Consider the following 20,136-nt stretch of genomic DNA (forward strand, 5'->3'; position numbering starts at 1 on the left):
CCATTTGGTAAGTTTTACTTTGAGGTGTTAATTAATACATTAACGTACAAACATTCACTAACATGTAGTTAACCTGGGCAGTTTTAACACATGAATTCCCTTGACTCTAGTATTACCTAAGGTTAGCCGTTTCATGGTCGTAGACAGGGTTTGAAAATTAGTGAGGTCTGTAAAACTATAAATCATTCAACTTTAATAAATATAATAAATAATAAATTGATAAATGATAAACTATTATGTTATAAACAGGACTTGATACTGTGGCTAGTGGTTTTCCAAATGATAATTGCTCCGAGCGGATCTCGAACCAGATCTGTCCGGAATGGGAGACGAGCGCTGTAACGAACTGTCTGTCGATAGAAAAATTCTTGAAATTGTGGAGTCAGGTTTACTTGCACAGCTCTTTCTCACTGGTCTCTGTTAAACATAGCCACTCGGCATTTTCACTGTCAACAATTTTTTGGGGGGCGGATTATTTTATATGACTAAAGTTGACAATGGCATGCTGTGAGATCATGCGTCGTAAAACATGCACAAAATAAAAACGTTGAAAAATAAATGCCTGTACGTATGATATCTGAAAATGTAGCAGTTAGTTTGGCGAAAGGTGGATTCGAACTGATTGATAGCGTCAAAACTAACATGTCACACGTCTTACTGTGCCACTAAGTAGTGTCGTTTTGCACTCATATTTTTCGTGCTTCCGACGCCCATGATCCTAATTATTGGCAGTTATTTAAAAGGACACATTTTCGGTACAAAAATTCACAAAAAATGACTTAAATTCTGGACATTTGACGTGAGGGTATGTTAAGGAATCCATCCCCTCAGCAGTGAATAAAAACACATAAACGAAATTGTCAGATTATAATGGAATTATTTTCTTGGAAATAAGTTTCCCTTTAACAACTGAAAATGTAGAAGATGCATGTATGAGACATTTTGAAGGCATTTAAATATAAAACACCACATCATACGTCCTGAAAATTAATGGTGCCAATCTCAGATGGTGTACTATGATTCTGAAGTGAAATCATTTCACAAAACAGGTAGTTTCCTTTTAACACCATCTGAACATATGGAAAAAACAGTGTATATAGGTTATTCAGGGGACTTTTATTTAAAAACACCACATCAGACAGTCCTGATATTGTATGATGGACAATCTGAGATGGTGTACTATGATTCTGAGGTGAAATCACTTTCACAAAACAGGTAGTTTCCTTTTAACACCTATCTGAACATATAGAAAAAAACAGTGTATATAGGATATTCAGGGGACTTTTATTTAAAAACACCACATCAGACTGTCCTGATATTGTACGATGGACAATCTGAGATGGTGTACTATGATTCTGAGGTGAAATCACTTTCACAAAACAGGTAGTTTTTTTTTAAAACCTATCTGAACATATAGGAAAAAACAGTGTATATAGGATATTCAGGGGACTTTTATTTAAAAACACCACATCAGACTGTCCTGATATTGTACGATGGACAATCTGAGATGGTGTACTATGATTCTGAGGTGAAATCACTTTCACAAAACAGGTAGTTTTTTTTTAAAACCTATCTGAACATATAGGAAAAAACAGTGTATATAGGATATTCAGGGGACTTTTATTTAAAAACACCACATCAGACTGTCCTGATATTGTACGATGGACAATCTGAGATGGTGTACTATGATTCTGAGGTGAAATCACTTTCACAAAACAGGTAGTTTTTTTTTAAAACCTATCTGAACATATAGGAAAAAACAGTGTATATAGGATATTCAGGGGACTTTTATTTAAAAACACCACATCAGACTGTCCTGATATTGTACGATGGACAATCTGAGATGGTGTACTATGATTCTGAGGTGAAATCACTTTCACAAAACAGGTAGTTTTTTTTTAACACCTATCTGAACATATAGGAAAAAACAGTGTATATAGGATATTCAGGGGACTTTTATTTAAAAACACCACATCAGACTGTCCTGATATTGTACGATGGACAATCTGAGATGGTGTACTATGATTCTGAGGTGAAATCACTTTCACAAAACAGGTAGTTTTTTTTTAAAACCTATCTGAACATATAGGAAAAAACAGTGTATATAGGATATTCAGGGGACTTTTATTTAAAAACACCACATCAGACTGTCCTGATATTGTACGATGGACAATCTGAGATGGTGTACTATGATTCTGAGGTGAAATCACTTTCACAAAACAGGTAGTTTTTTTTTAAAACCTATCTGAACATATAGGAAAAAACAGTGTATATAGGATATTCAGGGGACTTTTATTTAAAAACACCACATCAGACTGTCCTGATATTGTACGATGGACAATCTGAGATGGTGTACTATGATTCTGAGGTGAAATCACTTTCACAAAACAGGTAGTTTTTTTTTAAAACCTATCTGAACATATAGGAAAAAACAGTGTATATAGGATATTCAGGGGACTTTTATTTAAAAACACCACATCAGACTGTCCTGATATTGTACGATGGACAATCTGAGATGGTGTACTATGATTCTGAGGTGAAATCACTTTCACAAAACAGGTAGTTTTTTTTTAAAACCTATCTGAACATATAGGAAAAAACAGTGTATATAGGATATTCAGGGGACTTTTATTTAAAAACACCACATCAGACGTCCCGATATTGTATGATGGACAATCTGAGATGGTATACTATGATTCTGAGGTGAAATCACATTTCACAATACTGGTAGTTTTTTTAACACCTATCTGAACATATAAAAAACACTGTATTTAGGATATTCAGGGGACTTTTATTAAAAACACCACATCAGATGTCCTGATATTGTAGATGGACAATCTGAGATGGTGTACTATGAATTGAGGTGAAATCACTTTCACAAAACAGGTAGTTTTTTTTTAACACCTATCTGAACATATAGGAAAAAACAGTGTATATAGGATATTCAGGGGACTTTTACTTAAAAACACCACATCAGATTGTCCTGATATTGTGTATTAAAAGTTATCTATTTGTCAGTTATTTTTAGTTATTTCATGGTCAGTTATGGTCTGAGTCTGACTCTCTAACCACCAGGCCACAACTTCCCCACTAGGCCAAAACCAACCACCAGAATGCCTTAGCAACGACCTAGCAACCACACAGAGAACGCCACACAAACCTCATAGCAACACTCTTACAACCACCAAAATACCTCATCAACGGCCTAGAAATCACCCAGAACATCATAGAAACTACATAGCAACCGTTTAACATAATCTCTCATTGCACTAGCAACATCACTCGCCATCGGAAAAACACTAGCAAATGATAGTGTGCGAAAACGCTTTTATTTTGAAATTTGTCCTCCCGCGCTCCTACCGCAATCTGTCATATATGCGCGCACAGAAAACCACCGTGAGGGCTGGCTTGACAGTCATTTTCAAAGTGGAGGCTGGCCTGACCGCAGTGAAACTATTGGGTTGCAGGCAGCTATATATTGGGTATACAAACTATCTATGCTTCTCTGTAAAGCTGCTTTAAACAAAGTGTACTGTAAAAAAGCACAATACAAATACATGTGAATAGACTAATACCGTATACTTAAACTGCCATTGTGTTCTCATGTTAGTTCTCATAAAATTTGGTGAAATGAATGTTAACACTTATATTGTTGTGCCATAGCATGCACCCAAGAGTTTGTCCCATCATTACACTCGCATAGTGATATGATAAACGATAAGTGGTTTATTAATAATTTTAAAATCGACATTTACCACCACTTGAAGAACAGGGCTGCTGACATCCGTTCCTTTAGTCAGGGACTAAAAACAAAGAACACATCATGCACAACGGAAAGCCCATGTTTTATAAATCAAATTAACAAAATTGCTTCACAATACATGGTCAACATAAAACCAGAGTTCAAAGATAACGTAGGATATATCTTCAATTGCACTATCAAACTTTACATTAGTGTCCTACTGTGTTGACAAGTCAGGGCTTGCAACTTCATTAAATAACTGAATACCGTGAAAACATGCAAACAGGGGAACGCTAACAACTTTTAACATTATCAATAAACATATTTAAACCTGTTTGAAACTAACTTAGAAGATAAAAATTCGCTGGCTAAGTTAGCTAACGTAAGGTTAGCAAAAGTCTGTAACAGAGCGTGTTGTGATTCTTACCTCTATTGCCCCCTCTGACAGTTTGACCGTCATGTTTTCTTTAATGACGGGTTTTACTTCGAGACTGAATGTTTCAGTTAAAATAGATCAAGAGCGCACCAGTCTGCGTTACCGCTAGCTCTCCTCGCGCCAACTTTCCCCAAACCCGCGAAAGTGCGCGACACGCGGTGACGTGTTTCCTGTTTCCGCTAAATATCAAAATACGTTACATGGCGCCATGTGCAGTCTTTAACTGTTTGTTGTTGTCAGTTTACAAACATAAATGTACATTTTTAAAGCCCATCACAGATCACTTATTTTAAAAAGCAATATATGTGGAAAAGTTAAATATTTTGGTTTAGATTTAATAACAAAAAATAAAGTTAAACCGTGTAGTGGAGGATTTAACTTATTTTCTTATAACAGTTACTTATTTTATAGAGAATGTGGTGTCTGTAAATCTTCAGACATTGACTGCTGAAGCTTTGAGCAATAAAAAGTGAATACAGCAAGTGTTGACACGTCGTAAAGGTTTAGACACACAGAATTTGGCAACAAGTTTGCTTTATTTAAATGTAATTGTTGTGAAAAATTATTATGTTTGTAAAACCAAAAAAAACCCAAGAATGAATAAAAAAGTTTTTATGGGATTAAAACATTTGGAAAACAACAATTCAAATGGGGCAGAAATGTCAATCTATCTGTAAGGTTTATTTTCCTTTGTAAGATGTTGTCCTTTATTCACCTCCCAGTGGGAATCAACTGCACAGACAAAGATCTCTCATGAACTAATTCTGCAAATGGTGTGAAAAGATTTTACTTTGGAGGAACATCGAAAGGCTTGTCATCACTAAAGCCTTTTTTATCAGAATCGCCTGGGCTTGTAACTATAGTGGATGCTCCAGGGTTGGGGTTTGTAATGACTCCCATGAATAATGGCGTTTGACTTGAATCATCCATTATGGCGAAGAAAAATGGCTGATTGACTGTAAATGAAAGGTTGGAACGTGATATGATCACACTTGTTGCTGCAGCAGCCTCTGCCCCTTCTTCATTTATCTCAACACTGGACATATGTTGCACACTGGACACAAACAATGGGTCATCGGAGATACGACTCAGCTTTGGTTTACCAAACAGCATTCCTAGACCTGGGTTGAAATTATATATTTGTTAGAATATATAAATGTGTTAATACAGAGTTAGATATCTTCTTGGATTACCTTGTTGTTGTAAATACTTTAGAAATTAGTCATTATGTACATGGATTTGAAGGGAATTCTTACCCATGCTTGTCATGGCGTCTTTGAGGTCCTGGTTGAATTCAAGCTTGAATTTCGGGAGTTTGACCGGCATGTTTCTCTCTCGTGGAAACCGAGTGTAAACATCTGAGATATTGAACTTAGCTACGATGGCTGACATGTTTACTTGTCCAGATGTTGGCATGACCACCAGAAGACTCCTGTCAAATTTAAAGGGGAATCGAGCAACCTGCAGTCACAAGAGACAAAAGCACAAATAGTGAAACATCAAGATTTCAACCATTATTAAAACAACATCTAAATGCATTTATTAAGATGAAAAGTTGAAAGAGATGAAAAGGACCTGGGCATCCAGCTCAAGATGGGTGAAAACGCTGAGAGGGTACTTTACACCAAGCATCATGTCCACATTGACAATTTGGTTTCCATCTACGTAGAAGAACTCATTGGACGTGAATTTAGGATCAAAGCGGGTGAGCCACTCTCCTGTCACAGAAAAACATTGACTCACTTGCACTCCTTAGCTCTAGTATCTAATTTGATTTAGTGAAATAACAAGCAGAGTATAATGCAACAGATGTGAGTCATGCAAGACAAGGTTCACTGATCTGCAAGGTTGTTAACAAGTGTTTGTTCTGACCTTTGAAGTGCATAGCATTGATGAGCATCATAACAGTGTTGGCAGGAAGACTGGCCAAAAACTCTGAAATGTGCCCATTTGTGGCTTTCTTAACCCATTCATTGACCTCATCAACAGTGCTCAAAGTGCCAGGTTCCGAGTCATACAGCTTCAGAGAATCCTCCATAAATTCCGGTTTTGGTTCAAATCCTGAGAAAAAAAAAAAAAAATTGTTCACAGTTGAAATGAACTGCTCATGATACTAAAAGATAATTTAAAGGAGCTATGGTGTATGGTTTTTGCTTTCCTGAGATGCACAGAATTCCAACAAAGTGAATCTCCAACACTGTATATAATTTGTATTGGCATTTGTATGGTTGGTAAATGTGCGTGTATGTGAATCTCACCAGTTTGGAGATAGATGCGGCTGGCAATAGCCAGACTTTTCTTTTGAAAGTTACGCAGGAGGGTGCTGAGGGCAGTGTGGTAGCAGGGCAGTTCATCAGCATGCAGATGATGTAGAAGCAGCTCCTCAGTCTCGTTCGTCGCTCCTGAGATTCAGAGCAACAAGCATCTCAAGAACCCAGCTCATATGAATATCTAGATGAACTGGAATCATTATTTCAGAACTTACCCAACATTAGCTGTGACAATGCTACAGACAAACTTAGAGGTGAGATTATGACATTGGGCAGCTCAGGGCTGGGCTTCAAGCTTTCTAAATACGAAAGTCCAAGCTTCATAATGCCGTTGCCTACAGCCCGCTTAATCTGCTGGCTGGTCAATACACCATCACAAAGTGTATCGAGATCCTCCTCAGAGGAGCCATCTTTCTGCCCGGGAGTGGGAACATCTGTTTCCAGGTCATCTGGAGCAACTGTGAGTGCTTCTGCTACGAGGTGGTCAGGATCGTCCTTCCAATCCTGAGAAGGACAATGTGATGAAAGCGGCAAAGGTCTCAGCATGTGTATACCTTCAATAAAGCGACACTTGGCATTGTGAGATCTTACTGATCCTGGTATACTAGTCGTCAGCGGTCCATCGTCGGATTCAATGGCATCTTCCTGCAAAAGGGTCAATTCAGGGCATTTGAATGTTATGGAACTTGTATTATGGCGCATTAAAAAGTAAGATTTTCGTGATTTACCGTCCAGCCCCGCATGGCATAACAGAGGATGAGGAATATCAGACAACACAGGTTCATGTTCTAGCAGTTAATCTAAAAACCAAAAAGAAAGAAGCACAATTTATACAGTATTTTAAAACAGTATCAATTATGTGTGTTTACGGACACATATTCACACACACTGTAGATGTGGCGTCTAGAATATTAGGATTAACTGGTAAACAGACCACTTTTTAAAATAGTATATTTTAGTATAGTAAGTATATTTTGAAATTCACTCCTTGAGGAAAACATTGAGTCAAATAACCAATATCCTTTACATGGCTAAAGGTCTGCTAGCCATTGCACAATTCTGTTTAAACATTCTAATTTTGTTTAAAGCTTCAGGCTAAAAGCAATATATAAATGGATTTAAAAACATGTCTACACGAAAATGTAAAAGTATTTAACGGAGCAAAACCGCAAGTTTACCGTGCAAATCTCCAATGTGGGATCCAGCCCTGATTTGGGAAAGAAACACATCAAATAGGCAATGGGAAAATTCTTTGCTGCAAGGGTTGGCTGTGTTGCCGTAAGCAGTTACATTTCAACTTTCATTGATCTTTACCTCATATAGCTCCTAGTACCCACCTCTTCATAGCCTATATGTAAATACTGAAGGGTCAAATGTCGAACTCGAGCGTGTTGATCTGCGAGGAGTCTAAATGAGATAGATAATATAAACTCATACGCTAGTTTGCTGAGCCACATAATCTCACTGCTAACAATGTGTGGAGATCAGCGGGAGATTAATGAGGAGGAGATGACAACCCAGCATTGCCAATACATTTATTATAAGGTTTTATTGGATAGAGGTCTTTTATATTGCTGATCTTACATGCCAGAGAAATAAACCAGTGCCGTCTTCGCCGTTACCTCGGGTTGTGCGCAGACATCTGCTAAAATCTCCTAAATTAAGATCAGTTGAAATGCATAACGGACTTTAGCCTATTCGAGTAACATCTCTTGTGCTTTCAAGCAAACACATCTAAAAGCAAAAGCAATCATCTGAACAAGTAGGTCAATCAACTCGCTGCAGCTGCAACATATCAATTGTGTAAAAAAACAGACACATTTCTGATCATTTTCTTTTACTTTAAATCATTGAAATGCTCATTTTAGTGAGTATATAGAAAAGTCTATTTAAAAGTAAAAAAGAAAAAAATACTTGGCCAGTGTTACTTCAGACAACCCGTTTGCTCTATTAGACAGATGTTTGAACAGTTTTAGCATTTTGTCAATATCAAGAAGCTTAAGTAAAATTCAGCTAACTGGATTTTGAAATACTTAAAATAGTACACAGTGTGAAAGGACATACTTACTCATACAGAATGTAACATTGCCCAGTTTCAGATTTTCACAACCATTAATTATCTAGGCTTGAATCAAATTGAAAAGCCAATGTTATCAAACCCAGTTTCTGGGTTACAGAGTTATATAATGTGGTTTAAAATTAGGAATTCTCATAATAATTTAAACTGGGTAATTTCTAGAGTTCATATCTACTGTAGTTGACCTACTGAAGCAGATGCTGCATCAAAGTATTATTATAGATACGCATTAGGCTCAAAAAGATATACTGTACATAGATACATATATATATATATGTTATGTATATACAAACATACATATTTCCATGTAAAATGTAATTTGACAAGGGGTTCATGTGACAAACAATGGTAAATTACATCATCCAAGGTTAATACGGCATCAAATTGATCCATATATTCTAGCAGTAGATACTTTTTAAATGTTAGAGGGTCCAAACTCAGGATCCATTGCATATCTGGAGTTTGCACTCAAATTCAGTGTACTGTACAGTAACAGAGTGACAAGTCATTGGACTTGACCAAGGTCACATTTTGATCACAACTGTGTATGCTCCATTGATGTGAATGCAGAAATTATATAGAAGTTATATAGAAAAAGGTGCCAAATATGGAGCACTACAAATGTCTCGTGAACAATGCATAGTTGCAAATCCAGTGAATCGAATGCATATGATGTGATTAACACAGTCTGACCTGTGATTCTCGCAGTGTTGTTGTTTTAGGAGAGTTCACTCATTATGGAAAAGTGTAAACACTACACTATAACCACACTTGGGTCCTGAGCAGCTAATCTCAACAATTCATCATACAATTTTCATTTTGAAAAGGATTTACAGAGTTAATTATTACATAGAGCAGCTAGTGCAGTTTTGCGTGAGCCCTAAAAATGGTTAAAAAATTGATTGTATGAATTAATATTGGCAATCCGTTTCGGTCACTTACAAAAGTGAGGTTTTAAGTTCTCTTTAGCGAGGTTAAAATGGAAATATCACTCTTGTTCCCTCTGAGATCTCATTGTGCATGGTTGGCAAGTTGTTTCACTCTGGGGAAAAAGCCAATGGTGGAACAGCAAGAATATATTTCTCTGAAAAAGCACAATACAAGAGCCTGAAGAGTTCATTTAAGCCAGCAGCCTGATGGCACCATTATCCGAGCCGAGCAGCAAAAGCCTCCTGGTGGGCAGTACAGAAAGACTCGTGAGCGTACCACGAAAGTTCTCTGTGCTGAGCTTGGTGGATCCTGCCAGGCTGGATGTGTTGTCCAGAATGGAGTATACACCGATCTTGTTGGCGACAGTGCCTGCCACAATTTCAGCACCATAAAGATCAAACGCATGAATAGGGTCAGATGGGGTTCTGTACTGGTGCAGTGGCTTGTGCTCCACATCTTTCCAAACGGTCAATGTGTGATCTGAAGAGGAGCTTATCAGTAAATTTCCCTCTGCTGCCTACAAAACAACAAACACATTCATGAAGTAATGGATAGCAAGAAAATCAGTTTAAAATCTGCATTGGTTTTAAGTCTGATATTGGTTCACGTTCTGATATGCAGTCGTCAAAAAAAGGCAAATAAAAGTCTAGGTCATGTGCAGTAACATGGAGGGCTGATAGTACTGGTCCTAATGAGTAACTCATTTCTGTATTTGCCCAAAACATGGGCCTCTGGGGGTAGAGACAGACCTTTGACTCCACAAATCAGGGTTCAATAAAGTTTGCTTAGTTTTGGTTTCTTGTTGACAGTTCTTGAACAAACCAAAAGGGTACAACTTACTCATTGTACAAAAGCTGAAGTACTGACGTGAATCATTCATGTCAGACCTTCATCCAGGTCATCATCCAGACCTTCATGATTCAGGGCTAACGTAGATTTTGATTAATTAAATTAACAGACTTTTCTGTTTTGACTTTTCAATAAAGTACAATTAGATCAAATTACTTTTTTTATACAATTCTATACAACAGGACATTTCACAGAGCAAAAAGTATACATTTATTATATAATTGTATAATAAATTATATAATTATGTTATACAATCACCATTTGTAAATTCTCCCTAATATTTCTAGGTTTTTCAAATAGTGTGTGTAACCTTATAATTATTACTACATAATATTGACACATAAACCACACCAACACAATGTTTGTTTACATGCAAAGAAAACTTCAGAGCCTGCCGTTGCATGCACGTTCCCACATTACACATTAACTAATGGCATGCATGCATGCTTACTCTCATTTGCAGTATATCGCCCTCATGAGCGGGCCAACCTCTCAGCACAAGGCCTGTTCTTGCATCCAGCAGTACTATGAATCCAGCGGAGAAACCTGCCGCAATGGTGCGTCCACCAGGACTGACGGCCAGGCAGCGGATCAGCCCAGCACTCATGTTACTGCAGGCTAGACGGAACTCATGCTGTTAAAGGAATAACATACCTCAACTTACTAAAACATTAGAATTACAGGATAGATTTAAACATCATTCATCCCATTCCACACTACTGTGAATACCCTGAGGATGAAGATAGTGATTTATACACTATATAGACAAAGGCATGTGGACATCCAAACACCATACACGTGTGTGGGTATTAAATATTAATTCCAAATTATGGGAAATGCCTTGGTCCTTTCTTTACTGCTAAAGTAACTCCCACTCTACTGGGAAGACTGTACAGTGCTATTGTAGATGTTGAAACATGACTGTGGGAATTTGTTTCTGTGTGGATCATCAAAGATTAAGCGTAACCTCCAATCTGTGTTCAAATTCAGCCCAAAGGTGGTTAATATGGTTCAAGTTTGGGCTTTGTGCATGTCAGCTAATTTCATTCACATCAGACTTATGAACATTGCTTTGTGCACAAGGGTGTATTTATGCTGGAACATAAAACACCTCTTCCCAAACAGTAGCCGCAATGTTGGGGCAGACAATTCTCCAGAATGTCATTGTATGCTATCATTAACATTTGTCTTGGAATTAAAGGCCCTGGAAGGAGTAGTCCACATACCTTTGGCCATGTAGTGTTAAAGAGATATTGAGGAACTGGAGAATAATGTTAGTGAGAAAAGCAATAGTACCTGCAGGCCAGGTTTGCGTGGGTCTATGAAACGTAGGACGGAATCGGCGCTAGCAAACACTACACTGCAGTGAGGAGCCGGCATAGTGGTGACAGCTGTGATGGGGTTCTTTCCATCCAGAGACTCATTGCAACGTATATTCTTACCTAGTGACAAGAGTGGGAATTAAACAAGAGATCACGTTAAAGCTGTCAGTCGGACAGACACTGTCAAAACAATCTGTACAAAAACAACACTCTGTGGAGATTATATAATGTGAAGTTTTAGTATCGATTATTCTATTGAACAAGTAAAACGTCAAACTTCACGTTTTAAGAAATGCAAATAGTTCATATCCTTTTCTTAAAGAATAGGTTAAACTCTCTTTGTTGTCAGATGTTAAAATGAATTATTGTTTATTTTCTCACCTGTGAATTGATCCCAGAGATGCACAGTGCCATCACAGCTCACCACTTCCTGCAAAGCTTCCAGCTGTCCAACATAAAACACAGACTTGCGATGCTCTGTGTACGTCAGCCGGGGTTCAACCTCTCGTGTGCCATCCCCATAGTTATAAAGCGGCCACAGCTTCACCGTTTTGTCTTTACTCCCTGACAGGAAGTAGTCCTCCCCTGCTAGTGGTGCGAGACACTTAGCTGTACCTGAGTGGCCCAGGAAACTCTGAAGACGGATTTGGTGGAAGTGGAAATGCGAGTCCTGCTGGTTGAGACCGATTTCGTACTGCCAATATGCAAGCCAGTTACCCTGAAGAGAGCGGCTACTGCGCGGGAGATCTTGTTTAAGCGCGCTGTCCTCTGGGGTGGGGCCCAGTACCCAGGAGGAGGAAAGAGAGAAAGAAGGTCCAGTTGAGGAAAGTGCAGTGGTGGCCAGACTCGCCTCAGGACCATGGCTAACGAAGGGCCGTCCCCATGTTTCTGAAGACGACAGGTTTGGACTTCCACAGGCTTCAGTGTCCTGAGGTACCTGGATGCGGTTTCCCACCAGATGGCTTCCAAAGGTACCTGACTCTGGCAGAATGTCTCCACCTACTGGTGTTGATGTGGAGGAGGGAGCAGGGAATGGGCTGCGACCCATCTGGCGGCCCACGCTAGGAGATAAGCCCACAGTTGATGTTTTCTGTCCCCCAGCAGGGTTAGCTTCTGGGCTACCTGGACTTGCTCTTTCATGATATGATTGAGCAAGGCTCCAAACCAACTCGTGATTGGGAACCAGTTTGCGAATCGCAGCATCACCTAAAAATACAAGTTTCCAAAAGTTTATGGAATTAAAACAAATTTATCCATTTTTCAATTGTTTTGAATCAAGCTGCCCTGCACAAAAGTATCCTACCAATGAGACAGTAGAAAGGAATGTATGATGCATAAGCCATTTCAGGATTGAACACAGCTTGGAGTTCTTCTAAGACTCCGAGCTCACAGGAAACTTCTGTTACATCTGAAAAGCACACATTCAGGTATGTGCAGTCACCAACCTCCCTACATGGAGCACTTCCCATCTGCACAGCAAAATAAATAAATCAGACTGTAAGCTCCGAGGCTTGTTTTACAGTAAATATATTATTTATATCAATTATGGAAGTTACTTTTCATAACTCATAAAATGTAAACATAACTAAAACATTAATTGGTAAAAAAACACCATTCTGAACAGAAAGCAGTACTATTTTGCAGCACTCAGGGAGTGAGAGGCTAAAAATCTATTTAATAATAACACATACAGTTGTTTTAAAATACTGAATATTGCATCATACATTATATATTGTATTTACACTACAATGTTGTGCGTTGACTGACTTACCTGACTTTGAAGACTTTGCAGCGAGGAGAAAACCTGAAAGAACCTGCAGAGGGTCTCTGCCATGTGCTGCTGTACCATCTCTCGGCCGATACGCAGGCAGATCAGTGCCATGAGACTCAGAGTCTTTAGACAGACAGCAGAACGAGTCTGCACTCCACTTGGAAATCTATACACAGAAACAAATCAAATAACAAAAGCTAATTTTAGCTGAAACAAATCAATCAAATGCATAGGACCTAGAATGCACCGTACTGCAAGTATGGATAAAAGAATCTACTAAAACCATAAATGTAGCACAGGGTAGCTCTAGTGTGGGGTTTTAAGTTTTAATGTAAGGATTTACCCCATCTTTGCTGAAGTTAACAAATCCAGCAGAGGCAGCAGAACATCCTGGTTAATCTTCATTAGCATGTCCATTAGAGTTGTGTCTGACAGGAACACTATAATCTTCTGAGTAAGCACTACAGCGCCCAAAAGCCCTGCCTCCTTCCTGGTGTTCAAACGACAAGATGATGGTGGAGAGACCTGCAACATTAAAGCAAAAATTATTACAAGAAATAAACAAGTTGGGTCAATCACAAATAATACTGAGGGTTTCACTCAATTTACAAACACATTTTATCTCACTTCAAAGTGTTTCTGAGAAAAATTAATCAACCTTTTACACATAGAAAACCTGTGCAAGCTTTTGATCCTAATTTAAGGTAAGAACTACAGTACGCCTTATATGATCATTCTTAATGCAAGTAACACTTTGTCTCCAACTGGTATTTTGTTTAGCTGACTAGAAAGAGAGATGCAGAAATTTACCAGGTAACCAATATAAGGCAGATATTGGTAGGTCAAAACAGGTTCCCCATAGAGATGTGCTATGTAGATAAGAGACTCAAGAACAGGTCGTGCAGTCTGGTCCCCGACAACTGGTTTCTTCTCGTACACACTTCCAACACTCTCAAGACTATTTTCTTCATTCACTGATAGCACAAACTGGTGTTTGTCCGGCCCTTAAAACATACAACAAATGTTAAAAACCAAAAGCATCCATGAACTTCACTTACTGGATAAGTATGCAGGAAACAACATTTACCTATATAACATGTAGTAAGGAGTCGCAGCAGGTTCCTAGCTATGTATCGAGATGTCAATGTTGGCCCCAGTTTTGCAGACAGCCACCTGACAGTTTTGCAAACAGTGTCTGGAAAACAAAATTTTTTTTAGATATAGTTTTAGCAATATAAGAAATGCAACACATCTTTGACTTACCTAATAATATCTTTTGTTCTTTCTCCTCAGAGTCTTCTAAAGGATCATGATTATTCTCCTCCTCTACCATGTTCTTCTCAGCATCTCCGTGCACCCTTCCATTCATGACATCCCCCTCAAGAGTGGGCACTGTTGCCTCAGACTCCTCTGTGCAGCCTGAAAGAGTCATTTCTAAACTGGGAACCCTCTGCACTGTAACCTCTCTGTCTTCCACCGTCGCCTCCTCATCCTCCAGTTCTCCACCATCCTCCCCATCACTAGCTTGCTTTAGATCTTGACTGCTGTCAGCAGACTTTAAACTTGCACGGTCTCCAATAGACACCTCACTGGCGCTACTCTTGTCGCTCAGTTTCCCCACACTGAGAGATTCTTGGTCTTGGTCTTTGTTTGCTGAGCTTTGGCTCTGCTGTTTCGCTGTGGCACCGGAGGCGCTATTATTCACGTAAAAGCCATTCTGGAAGTCCTCACCTTCGTTCAGAAAAACCTGGTCATTGAGACTGATGCCTGAGGAGTAATCCACAAGTCCTTGGTCTCCAACAACTCCAGCACTTCCACCACCACTGGCTCCTCCAACTTTACTAGAGGATGTAGCCGTAGCCGAACTGCCATCGCCACACTCAAAGTCCTCCTCTTCCTCATCTAAGGCACCGGCAGCTCCCCTTAAAACCTTATGGCCCTCCCATTCAGACCCTGTACCTGTGCAGCTTTCAAAGCCTGTGATTACCTGCAGAACATGTGGAAGAAGACTGGAAAGAAATGCCTGTAGACCCAATCTTACAATAAGCTGTAGCACGAAGCAATCTGTGTAGAGGTAAAAGCGACCTCGAAGGCATCTGGGATTCTCGTATACCCCTACTAGAGGCTTTAGTAAATACTTTGCGGCATTGCGAGGCCCAAGAACCCTGGATACGGGCTCAAATAGGTACCAGGTGGCATATACTGCAGTGGACTCCTCTAACATCAAAGACAGGACAAAGGGTAAAAGGATTTCAAGCCCCTCTGCTGTGATGTCACCCTTTAGAAGTGTCTCTAGCTGTTGCCATAGGTTGAACACGATATCACGACCATGAACACTGTTAATGGATTCCATTTTTGAATGATAGGAGAATATGAATCTGTGCAGTGTTGGGAAATATGCTGGGAAGGGAAAGGGGGACAGAATAGGATTTAGAAGTTGCCAAGGGTTTGGTGGAGGAAGACCTTCATAAATAGGGTCATATCTGAAAAGAAACGGCAATCCTTGTTGGTGTAAGGTGGATGTCTTGGAAGGATGCTTGTGGTCTTGCAATAGAGTCTCTAGTGCATGATGGAGTGGTAGTGGAACATCACGAAAGTTTGTAGAGCACAGCTTCGAACAAGCTTGAAAACGATCACTTAAGCTTGTGCCTGGCCTCAATCCCCGAAGTTTTGACGAATAAAAAATCTCAGAAATGAGGACACCCAGGGCTTGCATATCTCTCTGGAAAAGGTCTGTGAATGACAAAAAATGCCTCGAGTCCTTTTTGTTCATTGTGTGTTCATCTGCTCTATGTTGGACTTGAGAATGTAACCCTTTAACCAGAAAGTTGTTGAGCTTTTCTAACTCTTCCAAAGGCTGCAAAGGTTTGAACCCATCTGGCAGGCTTATCTTAAAATCTTCCAAATTTGAAGCCTCTGGTTTTTTACTTACGGAGGCTGGTCTCTGTAGCATGGATGCTCGAATGCCTGATCCTAAGGTATTTGAGACACTTGCTGGTGTTTCACCAGGGAAAGAGCCATGAGAGGGGGAAACCGCCAAAGCCACATTGTCCAGAACAGTTTTTCCACCAGGAACAACAATTGGAACAGAAGCTGATGATGTCGACCCACTCAGGTCTAAGGCTTCCATTGCTTGCTCAAGGTCTTCATCTCGGCCAACCACTGACCAGCCACTCGATTCACATCCGGTTGCTTCAGGGACCAATCCATCCACACCATCCACCATGGTCTCAAGAGGGGGAATCTGCCACGTTGTGACATTGACAGGACCAAAGTGTGGAGGTTCAGGAGGTGAATACTGGTAAGGTGCAAGACGAGGTGGGTGAGGATGGTCGAACAGTTGCACCACGCCATAGCTGGTGAGATGTGTGTGGTTATCTACCAAGTGCAAGCACACATTCTTAGCTTTGACAGCTTCTTTACCTAATAGCTTGTAGCCAAAAGTTAAGTCGATCCAATGGTGCAACTGCTGAGACACTTCTCGACTTTCTAGCAACTGTCTATGCACAGAAATAAACTCCTCATAGGAGTTACACCATGGAGGTACATCAAGGTCTGGCATGTCTGGGTGGATGGAGCGAAATATAGAAGGATCTGTGTAGAATTCTGGGATGCATTCATCAGGCGTCCAACTCTGAATACGTTCCATACTAGCTGGATATTCATTGGGCTCCCACTGGGAACGAACATGGCTGCACAGTACAGATTTGGGTGTTCGTCTGGCTTTGTAGACGTAATAGGTGATATCTGAAAGGACATCTGAGATATGATGGGGAACATGTAAATGATCTGACTGTCCTGAGCCACCAGGTCCTACAGGCCCACCATGATCCGAAACAAATTGGCTTCCACCACTGCCATGAGCTGCTGCTAGAGCCTCTTTGGTCATTTCATAAGTGAAGTCTAGCTGTTTGTCACCCTTATTCAGACGGAATTTTGACTTCTTCAGGTCACGAAACCTTCCATATGGCACAATGAAATCAACAACCCAAGGTAATACCGGGTGATAGTTTGGGTCTCCCTGACGTCTTCCAGCCAGTCGGTTTAATTCCATCAGATAGTGGAAGTTGCTGACTCTGCCATGGGTCCAGTCTAGCACCAGAGATTTGAGCTCATCGAGACACTTCTGACAAAGACGTCCATCCACACCACTGTTATGACTCTGATTGTCGTTTGCTACAACACTTGTTGGGCCTTGACTTCCTAACACAGATGGCACAGCATACCTGTACTCTCCAAACTTTTCATAATGTGCCAATGAGATCTTAAGGCGACTGCAAAGTTGCTCATCGACTGCAATGTCTAGTAAGGAGAGCTCCCCACACAACAGTCCAGAAGCATGACATTCACGCATAGCTATAAGCAGCTGGTACAAAATGAACAATACCTTGGCATTGCTGTTCACTAGCTTAGCTGGACTGTAGGTGACAATGTCATGAACTGTGTACTGTGTGTATGGAAGAACCACATACAGAACCTCCTCTGACTCAAGCAAACATTCTGCAGGGAGCACATTGGGACACAAACTTTCAGTGTTTTGTTTGGAAGCTGAGCAGCCGGATGGAAATGGGGACTCTTTCTCCTTCTCTTTGGCTGGAGATAGGGATGGTGATATTCTCTCGGTAGAGATAAAGCAGGAGCCAAACAGTTTCTGCAAGGCTTGGCGAACAGCATCTATAGCCGATACCGGTGTCTGCTCAATGGAATCTTCATATGGTTGCACATGATTTTTGTAAGCTTCGCGCCACAGATTTCTATGAGAAAAAACATAAACAGAAGGATAAAGTACATTTCAACAATAAATCATGTTTTTTCTTAATATACATGTTCATATGAACACATACCTATATAAATAAACAAAAGTAAAGCACAAAATCTTTTTTTTCATTCATAAAACAATAATAAAAGCTTTAATGTTTAAAAAACAATAACATGTAATATTCCAAATAATAATAATACTAATAGTAATATTTTTTTCAAATGATTACATTACAAAAAAAGGCTTAAAAATTAAGTTATCATTTAAAAAATAAAAGAACACAGTGTTGTACCTGAAATTAGACTGAGATACTTCTTGCATCAGAGTAATGAAAGAGTCCTGGGAGAGCCCCTCTCCGTGGCAGCCCGGCTCCCTGGCTAATCGGTATCCCAGTTTACGCTTCCTCAGACCTTGGATACAAACACGTGTCCATCCAGATGGCAATTTCATCTGAGAGCGCTGGAGAAGCGTGCAGATTTCCCCTTCGCTGAAGCACTCATACTTGGCACAGCGAGTAACTCTCTTGTTTCTCAGGGCCATCACCCAGCGAGTTGGGACTAGGACCACCTGTTCATTGGGTCTTTGACTTGGTCCAGTCTGTCGCGGATCAATACCCAGATCCCTCTCCAATGCTGGTGCTAACCACTCCATCATCTCTTTCAGTTAACCAAACTGTGGTACTTGTAAACCTCTATGAGAAGCTAAAAAACAACCGTTTTGACACTTTTTTTTCCAAAAAAGCAAGAAACGTCTGTCTCTGTAGACTGGATACCAAATAAGCTGATTACATAAAACAAACAGTCCAATAATTATATATAATTTCTGTGAGAAATGTTAATAAAATTAGATACAACTACTAAATAGCAAATAAATTGTGTATCAAAATTTAATATCATTTTATATTATTTATTATTATTTTAATAACACAGTAAATGTGAGTGTTGGTTTGTCAAGGATACTGATGTCACCAAACAAGACATCATGACTCCCAAGAATAAATGTATGTTATAACATGATGTTTTACTGGTATAAAAATGTGCAATAAAATGTGGCGCCGTCGAGCTAACGTTACACGATAATATTTCTGCAACATTTTAAGTTCCCCTCTTACTGCATTGAATACACTGTAACAAGGAAACAGTCACTTCGCGACAGTTAAGTTACATATTCGCAAGAGTAATCCTCTATACATTGGATAACTGGGCAAACTGGTTCGAAAATGTATATACACAACCACTACCGTTAATCAAACATGAAGAAAGAAGAGATTGATCTGCTGTTGTTGTTGCTCACCTCTGTAGTGTTTGCAGCTTGTCAGCAGCTGGGCTGTGGATCAGCTGCTATCACGTTGCAAAGTCCCATGCTTCCGGGATGTTTCAATGTATTTCTGATACTTTCGGAACCAACATCAGACCACAACAATTTTATGAGAAGTCGAAAATATTTAGTTGTCTTCAGAAGCCATAGTGGTGAGTTTTGAGCCTCACGTGACTCTCATCTCTGTGCGTGCGCCCGCAGACCCGTGACTTCAGTTTTGTCATTCTCAGCCCAAAGAATTGTGTCATAATAAAAGTCACCAAAATAAAATAAAGTAAAATTCTAATGTTCTCTGTAGCATGGATTAAATTAAATTATTAAATTAAATTAATAATAAACCATGCCATTGTTTTTTTCCATGACAGCATGATGTTTTGGAACATCAATTTAAGTCCCAGAAATATGCGTAAATATAACAGTTGATTATATACACGGAGAGCATAATAAAGTAGTAGCATTTTTTCTGAGCACTTAGTGATAAAGGCATTTGATTTTTACCGTCTCTGAACACCATCCCTTACAAATAACTACTGCTTACATTAATCCACTAGATGGCGATCTCTAGCTATTTTGTTGCAATATGTTTTATAATTGAAAACGAGCACTCTCAATAAGACAGTTATAGACAAACTTTTATTTGTTTGTTTCACCAAATAAAATAAA

The 20,136-nt window shown here is 39.5% G+C and overlaps 3 protein-coding genes across 4 annotated transcripts in view; all 3 read right to left on the reverse strand.

The window, feature by feature from the left end:
- Positions 1–4,329, reverse strand: part of rpa1 (replication protein A1) — a 57,602-nt gene extending 53,273 nt beyond the window's left edge. Inside the window, exons 1-2 of the mRNA XM_057351066.1 lie at positions 4,170–4,329; positions 3,756–3,803 (exon numbers count right to left, since the gene is read on the reverse strand). Coding sequence (XP_057207049.1) covers positions 3,756–3,803; positions 4,170–4,202 — 81 coding nt within the window. The 5' untranslated portion in view covers positions 4,203–4,329. The remainder of the gene's footprint in view (positions 1–3,755; positions 3,804–4,169) is intronic.
- A 388-nt stretch (positions 4,330–4,717) lies between these two features.
- On the reverse strand, positions 4,718–8,143 carry serpinf2b (serpin peptidase inhibitor, clade F (alpha-2 antiplasmin, pigment epithelium derived factor), member 2b). 2 transcript variants are annotated; one of them, XM_057351329.1, is made up of 11 exons: positions 8,033–8,143; positions 7,786–7,855; positions 7,627–7,655; positions 7,177–7,248; positions 7,040–7,093; positions 6,664–6,952; positions 6,437–6,580; positions 6,051–6,239; positions 5,754–5,896; positions 5,435–5,639; positions 4,718–5,299 (listed from the first exon to the last, which is right to left on the reverse strand). In XM_057351329.1, the coding sequence occupies exons 4-11, from the start codon at positions 7,231–7,233 to the stop codon at positions 4,965–4,967; spliced, it is 1,416 nt and encodes a 471-aa protein (XP_057207312.1). In that variant the 5' UTR covers positions 7,234–7,248; positions 7,627–7,655; positions 7,786–7,855; positions 8,033–8,143; the 3' UTR covers positions 4,718–4,964. The 2 variants fall into 2 exon arrangements, with proteins under 2 accessions (XP_057207312.1, XP_057207313.1); XM_057351330.1 differs by having other exon boundaries at positions 7,763–7,855.
- On the reverse strand, positions 7,955–19,687 carry wdr81 (WD repeat domain 81). The gene is made up of 12 exons (XM_057351328.1): positions 19,450–19,687; positions 18,449–18,857; positions 14,661–18,151; positions 14,485–14,592; positions 14,208–14,401; positions 13,741–13,922; positions 13,398–13,563; positions 12,930–13,095; positions 12,008–12,832; positions 11,601–11,746; positions 10,756–10,938; positions 7,955–9,972 (listed from the first exon to the last, which is right to left on the reverse strand). Exons 2-12 carry the CDS (start codon positions 18,808–18,810, stop codon positions 9,646–9,648), a joined length of 6,150 nt encoding a protein of 2,049 aa, XP_057207311.1. The 5' UTR covers positions 18,811–18,857; positions 19,450–19,687; the 3' UTR covers positions 7,955–9,645.
- Between the last annotated feature and the right edge of the window lie 449 nt (positions 19,688–20,136).

The sequence above is a fragment of the Triplophysa rosa genome, linkage group LG14, assembly GCF_024868665.1.
Source record: "Triplophysa rosa linkage group LG14, Trosa_1v2, whole genome shotgun sequence".
Lineage (NCBI taxonomy): Eukaryota > Metazoa > Chordata > Actinopteri > Cypriniformes > Nemacheilidae > Triplophysa > Triplophysa rosa.